The following is a 14,108-nucleotide window of genomic DNA, read 5'->3' on the forward strand; positions in this document are numbered from 1 at the left end:
ACAATGCTATCATGGATTGGAATAATTTGCCTTTAGATACAAAAGAGTTGGCAACTAAGCAAAGTTTTAAAAAAGCTGTAAAGTCCTTATTAGCCAGCAAGGCAAGGGGTATAATCAGAAAACATGTCCAATTTTGTTTAATACTTACTAGTATTTTTTTAACACTTTGGTATTCTATTATAAAATATGTATGAAGCTTGTCATTTTTCATCGCATTCTGCTACTATTAATCAAAACCCGCCAAACTTCAAATTGTTAGTCATGTAATGTTTATTCTTTTTGTCTGTTGATCATATCTATTATATAAATATAAGGACCCCTTAGTTTATTATATCATCACTTGTCATGTTATTTATACAGTCACTTATTCTTTAACCGTTATAACTGCATAGTGCTATAGATTATGCCTGGTTTCAATTTGTTATTTGAAATTTACAACCATGACATTATGTGATATTTTATACCTGAATAAAATGAAATATATCCAACAACAAAACATATATTCACTGGAAGTAGGTATGCTATTCATATTCTAGATCTATCTACAAGTCGAATCCAGGACTTTGAAGAACTTTCTTCCACAAGCCCAAAGCGTTGACGTTTACCCCACTTTTTGGCATGGAGATGCTGAAACATTTTCCTGAAATATACCACAAACTTCCGTTGGTAAAGTTTTAGGGATGAAAGAATTTTTCAGATTTCTTTAAAAACATTTTTTTACAGCTGTAAAGCAAAAAGATTCTCGGCATGTGTTATTTTCTGACAAGAAAGTGTTATTTTAAATTGTAGGGATCGAACCAGTGCTGAACATTGCGTTTCAAGTAAATGTAGATTTCAGATTTGTTATAACATTCTATATCCCCCCACCATTACTCATATGGTTCCTTGTCGATATGCATAAAAAAAATTTCAGTCAGGTGAGCTCACTTTAAAGAGTCGAAGCACATCTAGAGAAAGAATCGTTTAATATACATCCCCCAGCCCATTCAATTTACGGCGAAGCAGTAAAGTCCTTAATTTTTTTTTTAAAAAGCTTTAGAATAAGATATAATTTTTCCTTTTTATTCTTATTTTAAAGTAAGAAAGCCGATTACCTGTGTAGGTACAAACTTGCGTTAAGTAATTTGAATATTTTTTTTTTCAGATCACTTTCAACTAACCCTGCCCATTTTTATCTTCTACACTAGAGCATTTAACATACCATTTTTGGGAAAAAGCAATCAGTTTTCTATAGTTTTTCGAAGTCATAGCAGAGAAATGATATGTTTCTGTTGTTTTGTAAATGTGCACTTTGAAATAATCATGAACTACCACCAATCTGATTGATTTTATTGAATATTTATTGATCAGTTTATTGAATAAATCATTTTCTTTTCCCTTCATATTTGTATGTACTAGTACACACCAAAACAGATTGCACAACTAATGAAACAATTGGCATATTGATTTTGTTACAGAATTATGATTAATTTCATTGATTTATTATTGGTTTTAGTTTTTCAAAGTTGTAGAAATAAAATGATATATGTACATTAGAATAACTAGGTACCCGTTCAATACCGACGTCCTTGAAACTTTGTTAAGAAGACAATCCCAGTATGTAAGACTGTTAGTGTACACTACAGATCGTGTACATATAGACAGGTGTCATATGCAAGATTGCTGTCCAGGGCTTTAATTTCGCGGAGCTAAAATTTTGCACTTTTTACGTTTGGTATTTCGCGATGATTTATATTTTGCGGGCAACCTACTTCGAATATTTCGTGTTTCATCACCCTAAATGAAGTTTCCCCTTATAAAGCTAATGAAATAAATACTGCCACTCGCAATGATAATTACAGCACAAGAAGACAGTGAAAATGAGCAATTCTAAAAATATAGCAGATATCAGTATCTTACTGGCTATTTTTCAGTTATGTGAAATGTACATGTGTATTACAATATTCTCAATAAAACAACTCAAATTGCACTATTTCTTCTTTTATTTTGCTTGAACTTTGCCATGACATTCTTTGTAAGTGTCCTGATTAAAATACAAAGCAGAACAGCTGGAACAAACTGGCATGACCAACATATTGCTACATTATCAAATCATGATGTTTATATTCACCTAAACACTACAAAACAGCTTTATCTGACTTATAAAAAGTGACACTTGTATTCAGAAAGCTTTAATATACATGTACGAATATGTGGAGGAATTCTGTATATGATCCTACATACATCTGAATTCCTTTAATGTGACTGTAACTCTAGTCATCCCTGACCCCTACCATAAATTTATGTCAATTGTGACCTTGACCTTTGACCTAGTGATACCATAATGCAGAACCGTTTTCAATTATCATCACCCAACTCTCAATTCAGGCGAGCTAAAAAAAAATATACACAATATTTTTCACATCTTGCCAGATGTGATGGATACCAACAGAAATATAGAAGTGTAAGCATGGGAAAGTTTTGGATGGTGTCTTTCGAATTTGGACTTTTTTGACTTGGAACAGTTTTGAATGGGATCATATGGATGAAGATAATTCATGCCAATCTCTCCATTACCAAAGAAGCCAAACAATGGTGTATGTGGAAATATCCGTCTAAATATGGAAGACTCCACATTTTCTTTGTTTTTATGGTAAGATTTTCCCCTTCCGAGGCATGCAAACATAAAAGCAAATGTCTTCTCTGTTGGTAGGTTACACTCCTTGAGTTTCAAAAGTTCTTTTTCTATTTGTTTCTCCTCACTTATGTCCTCCTTCACAATGACAGATGCCACATGTACATTTGGTCCACACAGGGCGATGCAGCGAACCTGGGACTCGGGACATCTACAAATACAACAAAAAATGGTGAAAGAAAAGCAACTCTCGCAAGTATATTATATCAGTCTCTTTTATCATAATATGTCATGAGATTTAATTCCAAATTACAGAGACATGGAGGAATTTTACGTGTATCAGTCATTTATAAGTTATATATGGACCTTATTCAAACGTGTGAGGTACAGTCTACTTGTAGACACATGTACTATAATTAGTTTCATACTTTACCAAATTGAACTAGTCAGTATTTCTCTTGATGCGACTATACAGCATGATTTCAGGTTATAATCATTAATTGGATTAAATAACGCTAGTTCATCCATCACGACACAAAAGTCACATACATATTTCGAGGAGCTACAACGTCAAACTTGATCAGGGATGGAATCAACAATGAACAATAAAACTGTCCTCCCTCCTTCAAAAGGTGCAAAAACCAAGACATTTATTACATATAAAAAAAAAAACCAGGCCACCTTATACAAACAGAAATGAGACATACATTTGGAATGCATGGTGAATCCACTCAACACCAAGACAAGACCTGTTATTGAACTTTTCTGAACACTACATATCTCAAGGTGCTTATATCATTCTGACAATTGTAATCGTTTTATGGTCATTAGAACATTCTAAAATAGTCTAATGGGGAATCTTTAGATCTCAGCTGTATGCTTACTATGGCCATGGGAGCAGTCTCTCATTTAGATCTGCACCCATACAACTTGAATATCATTTTGCTAAACTGTTAAGATTTTCAAAGATTTTTTTCTACATATTTTTCAATGCTTTAATATTTTTAGCCTAATTCCACCTGTTCTATTTTTAGCCTAATTCCACCTGTTCTATTTTTAGCCTAAATCCACCTGTTCTGGTCCCAGGATTCATGGTTTGAAGATGCTTTCACATCAATTTGACAAATTGTACATTTGTTGTTCTTCACGAGATTTCTAATGATATTTCCTAAACCACAGCCCCTTGCTGACCTCAATTGTGCCACCATTTGAACAAACAATAAGGAGGAATAACACACCTCAAAAATCTGATATGGATGGAAAGTGGTGGATATGTACAAGATTATTTTAAATCTGAAATTTTCAAATTTACCTTATTTAGTTTAAAACTGCAGTAATCTGAAGAAAAAAACTAAAATCCCTGCTAGACTCGAACACATGAACTACAGATCAACAGTTGACACGTTAACCTACTGAGCTACTCCACTACAGGCAATCAAATCTAAACAGAATAGACCAATAATGCTCAGATATTTATTTCGCTAGGCAATTCAATTTAAAAAGAAATAGACAAATATTGCTGATATTTATTTAACTAGGCAATTCAATTTAAAAAGAAATAGACAAATATTGCTGATATTTATTTAACTAGGCAATTCAATTTAAAAAGAAATAAACAAATAGTGCTGATATTTATTTAACTAGGCAATTCAATTTAAAAAGAAATAGACAAATATTGCTGATATTTATTTAACTAGGCAATTCAATTTAAAAAGAAATAAACAAATAGTGTTGATATTCATTTAACTAGGCAATTCAATTTAAAAAGAAATAGACAAATATTGCTGATATTTATTTAGCTAAGGAATTTGATTTAAAAAGGAATAAATAAGTACAATGTCAAAAGATAAAGCAAGATGTGTTTGTGAAACACTAATGTCGCCAGATTACATCAAAGTTAAGGTCACAAGGTCAAATATTTTGGTGTTAATGGAAAGGTCTTGCCACAAGAAATACACATACTAAATATGAAAGCTCTAGCCCTTGTGGTGTAAAAGATATGACCAAGGTTCAAGTTTTTTCCAGACAGGCAGGCCAAAAACTATATGCTCCCTAATCTTCAATTCCGGGGCATAAAAATCATGGTATGCAATATAAAGTCTTGCTGTAAGGAATCTATATATGGCAAGACCTTTTACTATTTATTCGAAAAATAAGATATGTTTAAATTAAAGAAATATCTCGTATTTTAAAAAGATATCTATTTAAAATGAGAGATATATCTTAATTTTAAGAGATATCTCTCTAAAAAAAAAGAGATATCTCTTTCACTTAGAGAGATATCTCTTTTACTTAGAGAAATATCTCTTTCACTTAGAGAGATCTCTCTTTTACCTTTAGAGATATCTCTTACACTTAGTGAGTTATCTCTTTCATTTAGAGAGATATCTCTTTCACTTTGAGAGAGATCTCTTTCACTTAGAGATATCTCTTACTCTGAGAGATACCTCTTATTTTGGGATATCTCCTTCATATAAAGAGATATCTCTCTAAGAATTCCTATAGAGATATTTCTAAAAGTATAAGAGATATCTCTCTAATTGTTGAAAAAGAGATATCTCTCAAAGAGAAAGAGATATCTCTTTCCAATATTTTCTTATAAGTTTGAATAAGGAAACCGGAAGCCCGAAAAAGCAAATCTTACCATGATGGCTGCAATCTTCTATTTCTTTTCCATTTGAATTTATTGTAAATAATGTTTAGAAAAAATTAATATCTTTTATAAACAAAGAAATTAAAGAGTTTATCTTTGTCTCAAGAGTTTTAGGCTAGGTTCAGCCTCTTGGCAACTTGATAATATTACCCCAACCACCTCTTCAATATTTTCCACCAATTTTACACTAGAAATATTTTGATTGGTTAAAAAATAGGGTTACATCTTATCAATGGCAACAAGGAAAAGTCATTATGATATATATCTTTCTCTTTGAGAGATATCACTCTAGCTTTCAGAGATATATCTTAAAGAGAAAGAGATATCTCCCTAGCATAAAGAGATATTTCTTTTGTTTAAAGAGCTATCTTTTTGGTTAAAGAGATATCTCTTTTGTTTAAAGATATATCTCTTTCGGTTAAAGAGATATCTCTCTAGTTAAAGAGATATCTCTCTAGTGTAACAAGATACCTCTCCAACTTACAGAGATATCCCTACAACCAATAGATATCTCTCTAGTGTAAAGAGATATCTCTCTTAAAGAGATATCTTATTTTATGAATAAATAGTAAGGGTTTGCCATACATCTATATACAAAATATAAAAGTTCTAAATTAAAAAATTCAGAGGAAATGTTTTCCTGTAAATTCTCATATCAGACATTGATATCTTGTTATGGCCCAACCTCTGGGACACATAAATTGAACAAATTTAAATTTACACTACCTGAGGATGCTTGCATTTCAATATGACTAATCATAGCCCTGTTGTGCTTGATAAAAAAAATTCCTACATATTCCCATGTAAAACTCCCTATTGTGGCCTCACAGGAACCACACTTTGAACAACTTGAATCTGCACTACCTGGGAATGCTTGCATATTCATATGAATAATCATGGTCCTGTTCTTGAGAAAGATTTGTCACATATATCCCAATATGCATGTAAAAATTTTAACTTGGAAGCCGCACAAAATGTGATCAGAAAAGTTCACTTGAGCATTCAGCTCAAGTGAGCTAAAAAACCAATGAAAAAAATTTCACATTAATTTAACAATTTGCTGTCGTATTGTTCTTGACAAGAAAATTTTAGAACATTTCATTTCTTTATAACTTGATTCTTATTGTATTCTAATCTCTGATTGGTCAAATTGAAATTGAGGAACACAGGTTATTTTTGTATAATCTGGTTTGGTATGGGGACACACTCCCTTGACAACCATTTGCCAGAAGTATTTTTCTCTCTCTGAATTTTACGTCGCAGCACTGTTTTGGGCCTTCTATAGAATAGAAAGTCAATGTGCAATTACATCTGTGGTTTCATATACAGATTGTTTTCTTGTTGTCAAGCAAGACACATAGAATCTACTTGTACACATATCACTGTCGTAAAACATCTTTCTCTGTATGATGTTATATTCGAATTAATGATTTACCAAGAAAATATTGCCCTGTTCATTCTGAAATACATTTTTCACTAGGGAAAGGGGGAGGGTATTGCTTCATTGCTTGATCCACCTTTCAACAACGCAAACAAAAAAATCATACGTACATGTAACATATCAGATGACATCAGTAACATTGACATACCATTATGTCTTGTGTAGGATTTACTATCAGCGACAGCATTGCATACAAGGGTAGAAATTTTCATAGAGTTAAAAGCCGCAAATTATTACATTTTCTGATATTTAATGACTTAATTTATTTTGAGTTGGCCTAAACAATGCAATTTCCAGTATTTTCGCTGAGCAATTTCAAATTCAATCTTTAAAGGGCAGTGAAATACGCATTGCATGCATAGCCTACATATATTTTCTGTCATGAAAAACTTCACCTTAAATAGGCCTAATTACGTTTACAATATTTTGATAAATAAGCCCCGTAGAACTATATGTAACATGGCTGCCTTCACAGCTACACATTTTGCCGAGGATGCTAAGTGAATCATTGTGTGGCTCAATTGACTATTATTTTTCAGAATTTATATACATTTTGATAAACAGATTTTAGTACCTTTGTCTTTTGCATTCAATTATAATCTAATAATAAAATTGAAATGCACTTACTCATCATCACATAGCGGTGACTGAATATGATCAACATATCCCCCAACCACTGGGCAGCCATTGTAGTAGTCCATTAATCCTAGCTGAATCTCCTGGGGACAAAAATGAAGGTCGGAGAAAAACAGTATGGCCTTGACCTCCACATCAAATGGCACTGAGGTCACTTCCTCAACATTGAAATGATCAGGGATTTCTGGACTCATGACAGAAATGTGTTTGTTCAAGTCAATAAAAAAATTATAAATTTCAAGGCCTGGTAGTCTAGGAATAGCTAAATAAGTTACTGCCATCTCAGCATGCTCAATTTCTTCTGACATGTTTCCAGTGCTTCCTAAAATTAAAATGCAAATAAAAATCATTCATATATTCAAGTTAAATACAGTGGAACCCCGTTGGAGTTATTACGTTTTTCAATTTGTAACAATAAAATAACGTAATGCCGGGGACAACATAATAAAATTTGAAATCCCAACATAATATGCGAACTAATGTAATAAAAGGGGAATGTAATAACAGGGTTCCACTGTAAAATGACTTAGAATTTAGAAATTGATAGGAAAAAACATTTAATAGTATAATACTTTTACTTCTTTCCGGTGCTGTGAAGAAATATTTAAAAAAAAAAATTAATTCTAGTATAGTTTAGTATATGTTCTACCCTGCAATGACCCGTTAGTCATAAATTTTGATAAAACTACAACATATGTGATGTATTCTTGACAACATAATGAAACAATAAATAAAAGATTTGCTTTAGAATGCCATGGTTTCACCTCTTTGTGTTTATCACTTTATCCGTATTCACCTACATATCTTGAAATATAGTGTCAGATACTCTTTCTCACAGACGACATTAAAAGACTCCTATTAGCTTTACTAGTTTGTCTGGCATCTGACTGTATGTTTCTCTTGCCTAATCTCAAAAGCCAATGAACCAAACTGACCATCAACCAAACATGGTACAAAGCATCCTCTGGGAAATTAAAGGAGAATTAAGTTTGTTCAAGTTAGGAAACCTTGGAAACCTAGGAAACCTTGGATCGTGCCTCTTTTTAAGAGGAAATAATTAGGAAATTGTGAAAATGATGATTTTCTTTTCAAAAGAACAAATGGGCCAGAAATGGGAACCTTGTTGAATTCTTTAAATATCTTTTTTTTTTTTAAAGAACCAAAAGTGCCTATATTCACTTATTACACATCACCACGAAGTCTGCATTCCATCATCTGTGTGAAGTGCAGAACCACAGTACGAGTGAGAATGAAGCACATAAAAGACATTTCTCCCTGCAACCACAAGGGTTAAAGTTGATATTCCATCCAAAAGGTGGGGCTACAATATGAGTTTTCAGTTTTACACAGTTTACACAAGAACATTCCTTCTCAAAAACTATGCAACTAAATAAATATGCACACAAACAAATACTATTTTGATTAAGTTTTCAGTTTTACACAGTTTACACAAGAACATTTCTCCTCAAAAACTATGTGGCTAAATATAAATATGCACACAAACACATACTATTTTGATTCAATACTATTGGAAACCTTACTTGATCAGAAGTAGACCACTATTGAGTCTATGTAGAAGAAGTATAATTAGAGTGTTCAAAGGAATAATGTGTACATAATCGTCACTTCCCTATAGTATAGAGACAAGTCATTCCCTATAGAGAAAAGTCATTCCCTATAGAAAAAAGTCATTTCCTATGGAGACAAGTCATTCCCTATGGAGACAAGTCATTCCCTATGGAGACAAGTCATTCCCTATACAGACAAGTCATTCCCTATGGAGACAAGTCATTCCCTATGGAGACAAGTCATTCCCTATACAGACAAGTCATTCCCTATGGAGACAAGTCATTCCCTATGGAGACAAGTCATTCCCTATGGAGATAAGTCATTCCCTATACAGACAAGTCATTCCCTATGGAGACAAGTCATTCCCTATGGAGACAAGTCATTCCCTATACAGACAAGTCATTCCCTATGGAGACAAGTCATTTGTGGGATAAAAATCAAAGGCCTCAAGGGTCTCATGGTTGACTTGCCCATGATTTACATCAAGAGGTAGGGGTATACAGCACCATCTTACAAGCTTTACAGGGTTTGACACTAAGGCACATCTGACCGACCGAGTCTACTAAATGATAGGTCTGGTCGGGTAAAATGTCGATTTACTAGTCCGACTGGTCGTGTCTAAAAAATAAACAAATTTAAGAAACTTTACTTTAAATCATAAGATATTTTATTCTAAAAAAAATAAATAACTGTAAAGAGTTTGCGAGCAATTTTGAATCGCATGATGACATAATCTCTATTTTTAGTTCTAATAAGTCGCAGTTGGAAGTGATGTTCTACAACATCTACACAATGTTAATGTGTGTAAAGTTATGTTTTGGTTAAATAGAATTATTGAATTCATTTTCATTAAAAAAAAACAACAGTTCATTTGAATTGAATATAAGAAAGTGTTATCATATTAATGAATTACATTGTAAACAGCAATTTTTCGGTGTTTACATATGTGCAGGAGTGTCTATATTCAAATACAAATTCTCGTCCTCAAGGAAAGCAAAAGATGTCCCAAGAAAGAGAAAAAAGGAAAACGTTGGGAAGAAACAAAGCAGGGCTTATGAAATAGAATTTTAAAAAAAATATTGAGGTCATTTTATTCTAAATGGATTAAAGAATTTCTGTGCCGTTAAGAATTTAAAGAAACTGAAAATATGTTTGAAAGTAAAAGCATCAAACTGAATGACGAGACTAAAGATTTTTTTTGAGACAATTAAATGCATTTTAGTTCAAACTTAACATTTGTCATTTAAATTAAGTATTTAGATATGGAGAATCTATCAGATTTTTTCTGGAAAGTTGGTCAGGGCTAGTGGATGTAAGGTCAGGTCTAGCAAAAATCATTTGAAGTAGCCCGATTGGTCTAGTGCTCAAAAAAGTTAATGTCAAACCCTGCTTTAAATCTGAAACTTTAAAGTATGGTAAAACATGTGAATTATGCTTAACTAGATATCTATGTAAATGTAATGTCACAAACTAGGAACACAACACATAGGCTAGAGGAATTTACCCATAAAAGCTTCAAAAATTGTGTGGACATAAAAGTTCAATATCAAAGGTCACTATCTATGGTACGCAGCACATCTACATGTACATGAGGTGATCATTTATCGGTACTTGTATGTCAAATATCAAAAGCCTACCGCAAAAGACAAAACAGTAAAAGCCCGGACACAATTTGTAGCAGGTATCGATACAAATTATTGTCTTGAAGTCTTCAAATATCTTGATTGCCTCTTCCTTCGTTCTGTTTATAATATGAAGTATTCCCACAAAAATATACCATGTGCATATGTAAAATAATGATGATATTTACTTGTTCATTGTTTATTTACTTAAACAAAGCAAATATAGAATTCATTAATTCATTTTAGATATATTTTCATCACAATTATGGATTTTCATGTGGAATAACACTGCTAATGTGAGTGAAAGGAACGATAACTCTGGGTAGAGATTGAACAATGTACATAACATATTGATGCACATTAACGTTTTCTCCAAACCAAATGATAAAGAAAATATTGCAATTAGGTAACACTGCTTCTAAATGCAAGAACACAATAACCAATACTTTGTTTAAACCAACAACTTTGATATGCACAATATTTCCCATATTTTGCCGAAATTTCAATGACCAGAGATTAAGAACTATTTGTATTATCTCACGTATGTATTGATCAACAAACGTTTGTACTCAAAATCCGAATTGCAGTGCCGGTGATAACAAGGGTCTTCTCGCTATCATTAGCCGACTCAAAAATGAAGTGTTTTTCAACCCTGCATCACTCAGAGAATATGTATGATTATTAGCTGTAAAGCTGCTGTTTCATTGGATAATTAAACTGTGAAGAAATGTTATGACTGCATGTTCATACCAATAATTCCATCTGCTGCAACTGAGTAGCACTTGCAGGAACTGGGTACCAGAGATTTAAGAAAACTATCAACATCACATGACTGCATCTGGCATCCTCTGGGTCTCCGACTTTGATTTTTGGTTGGTATATGTAGGGTCTCCTCATACAATGCTGAGGTGTAGAAAACAAAAACATGGTCTGGCTCCGAGGTTAAGTTCTAAAAAATAAAAACAGATAAAAATCATAATACTGGGCCCCCCTGATCCTACACAATGAGGCCTGAGACAATGACACACTGTGCTTCTGCAGCTGGATGTTCACAATGTGAGACATCTTGTCTGATTTGGTTGTGTATCAGCCTAAACAAGGTATTGCATTTTAATATTTTAAAAGTGTATATTGAAAAACATCATGATGTATCAATATATAAAACAATTTACAAACTTTTTCTGCAGCATTTAACCAGATCTAAGAGCGTGTCAGCTATTGCGGCACATTATATCACTGAGCCATGCTTTTTACAATCATGATCATATGTATACTGGTAATCTAACTAAATATGCTTATTACAGTCATGATCATATGTAAAGGTAATCTAACTAAACGTGCTTTTTACAGTCATGATCATATGTACTGGCAATCTAACTAAACATGCTTTGAACGGTCAGGAAAAAACTGTAACCTTTTAAACATGCACAGTCTGACATGATGTTAATGAAATGACAGTGTCATATCTAACTAAACATGTTTTATAGTATGTACAGCCATGACTTCAGTACCTGTAAATCGAACTAAACACACCTTGTACAATCATGATGTATCTGTAACCTGAGTACACATGCTTTATACAGCCACACTGTACCTGTAATCACAGGCCTTTGAATTTCTATCAATAAGCCGTTATATGATTGACCAGAGTGATATATATGTACCCCCTCGATATATATATATATTATTACTACAGTAACTTGATCCGAAGAGTCGGATCACGTCGAGTTGACAGGCGCGGATCATCAGATCACACGAGACGTGAAGCGTCAAGTTTGATCTGATGATCTGCGCCTGTCAACGAGACGTGATCCAACTCTTTGGATCAAGTTACTGTAGTAATGATAAATTTATTATATACCCCCTATGTATTTTAAATCTGCATTTATAAGATACTAAATGTAATCCAAATTATCAAAAAATACAGACATACAGTGAAATTATGTTTTGTGTACGCAGATATACTTTTTTGTTTTGTGACGTGGTCAATATTTTCCACAAATAAAGTTGCATTGTTGCATTGTGACGTCATTGTGACGGCATCAGTTTCAGAGGATACTGATACGGAATCAGAAAACCACAGTGTGGTGATCCAGAATGCTGTGAAATCCACAGTATCAAAGAACGATACATTGATGGGTATATAATAAATAAATACAGTCGTTGCATACTTGGTGTATTTATATATAGAGGGGGTATATATATCACTCTGATCAATCATATAACGGCTTATTGATAGAAATTCAGAGGCCTGTGCTGTAATCTAGCTAAATGCACTTTTGTACCTGAAATGCCAGTGTCAAATTCTGTACAATTCCGTTGTTTTGTATTTCCTCCTCTTCCCCTCCATGGACACATAACCAATGTAAGTCTCTCCTCTTCTGCTTAATAGACCGCACTATTTCATGCCAGGATTTGCAAACCCTACAAACAGAATTTAATATGATCAGACAAGGACACAAAGCGAAATTGAAAGTAGGACAATGCGACATCTTTGACAGTCATCGTGTTCGCTTCAGGTGACAACTACCTTGAACAGGCATGAAGTGTCTTCATAGGAAGCATTTCCAGTATTGTATTAGTGATGACAGAGATGTCTTGTAAAACTGTTGCTGTGCAAACATGATTTTTAACATCCTCTCGTGCACAGTCATCCGCCATCTTTGTTTACCTTACGCGAAAATATCAGAGTTTAGTCGTCCCAGAGATGTTTCGAATACAATTTCACTTCATGTTAGGGACTGGTCAATATTTATTGGGGTGGTGGGACCGGTGCAAAATGCAATAGGACACACATCTATTTTGACTTACATACAGATAAGACTCCAACTTTTTTTTTTTTTTTTTTTTAAATTTCAACACTGATAGGACAGCTAGCTATATTTTCTTTTTGCAAATGTATGTAACAATGAACAAAAAATATTATGAATTATTCCAAACCTTTTATGCTTTATTTCATGACCAAGTTGAATATACTAGAGACAATTTACAATGAAATACTGCAACTTTGAAATTTTTTAATATTAAAACATGTAATTAAAAGTAACAAAATTAAAACTAAAGTCTAAACACATCTTTAATAATTTGATAGTTTGCCATTATGTACAACCTATCAATGGGTCAAATGCTGTTTCATGCCGAGTGTTATACCGTTCTTGGCACACTGATGTTGACTACAGATAACTCCGTTTACCTGATCAAGATATAGGGCTCACGGAGGGTGTGACCGGTCGACAGGGGATGCTTACTCCTCCTAGACACCTGATCCCACCTCTGGTATATTCCAGGGGTCCGTGTTTGCCAAACTCTCTATTTTGTATTGCTTACATTAGTTATGAGATTGATCACTGTTCGTTATCTTCACCAGCTTTCATAAAGAATACTGAGATGTCAAAAATACTTGTAAGTACATGGGACAACTATTCAGTAAAACAGTAATTAAAAATATGCAAAATGTAGCACTTTAAACAACAATTTTACAAAAAGAAAAAATAAGATGAAAATAATGAGATTTGTAACTTCACTTGACAAATTACCGAACAAACATGACAAAGTAAACAAAAGTTTCTCAGG

At 33.2% G+C, this 14,108-nt stretch overlaps 1 protein-coding gene across 1 annotated transcript; it reads right to left on the reverse strand.

Moving 5' to 3' along the window:
• Window positions 1-1,967: 1,967 nt before the first annotated feature.
• Window positions 1,968-13,224, reverse strand: LOC125651406 (F-box only protein 22-like). Its single transcript, XM_048879970.2, has 5 exons — window positions 13,066-13,224; window positions 12,821-12,959; window positions 11,286-11,484; window positions 7,336-7,666; window positions 1,968-2,825 (listed from the first exon to the last, which is right to left on the reverse strand). Exons 1-5 carry the CDS (start codon window positions 13,194-13,196, stop codon window positions 2,399-2,401), a joined length of 1,227 nt encoding a protein of 408 aa, XP_048735927.1. The 5' UTR covers window positions 13,197-13,224; the 3' UTR covers window positions 1,968-2,398.
• Between the last annotated feature and the right edge of the window lie 884 nt (window positions 13,225-14,108).

This window comes from Ostrea edulis, chromosome 5, assembly GCF_947568905.1.
Source record: "Ostrea edulis chromosome 5, xbOstEdul1.1, whole genome shotgun sequence".
Classification (NCBI taxonomy): domain Eukaryota; kingdom Metazoa; phylum Mollusca; class Bivalvia; order Ostreida; family Ostreidae; genus Ostrea; species Ostrea edulis.

Bases quoted from the DNA above. Each gene is read 5' to 3' on its own strand.
- LOC125651406 (XM_048879970.2), bottom strand. From the start codon at position 13,196: ATGGCGGATGACTGTGCACGAGAGGATGTTAAAAATCATGTTTGCACA. The intron at 12,960-13,065 runs GTAGTTGTCACC...TTCTGTTTGTAG, and splicing joins ACACTTCATGCCTGTTCAAG to GGTTTGCAAATCCTGGCATG. The intron at 7,667-11,285 runs GTATGAACATGC...TTTTAATTTTAG, and splicing joins TGCAGCAGATGGAATTATTG to GAAGCACTGGAAACATGTCA.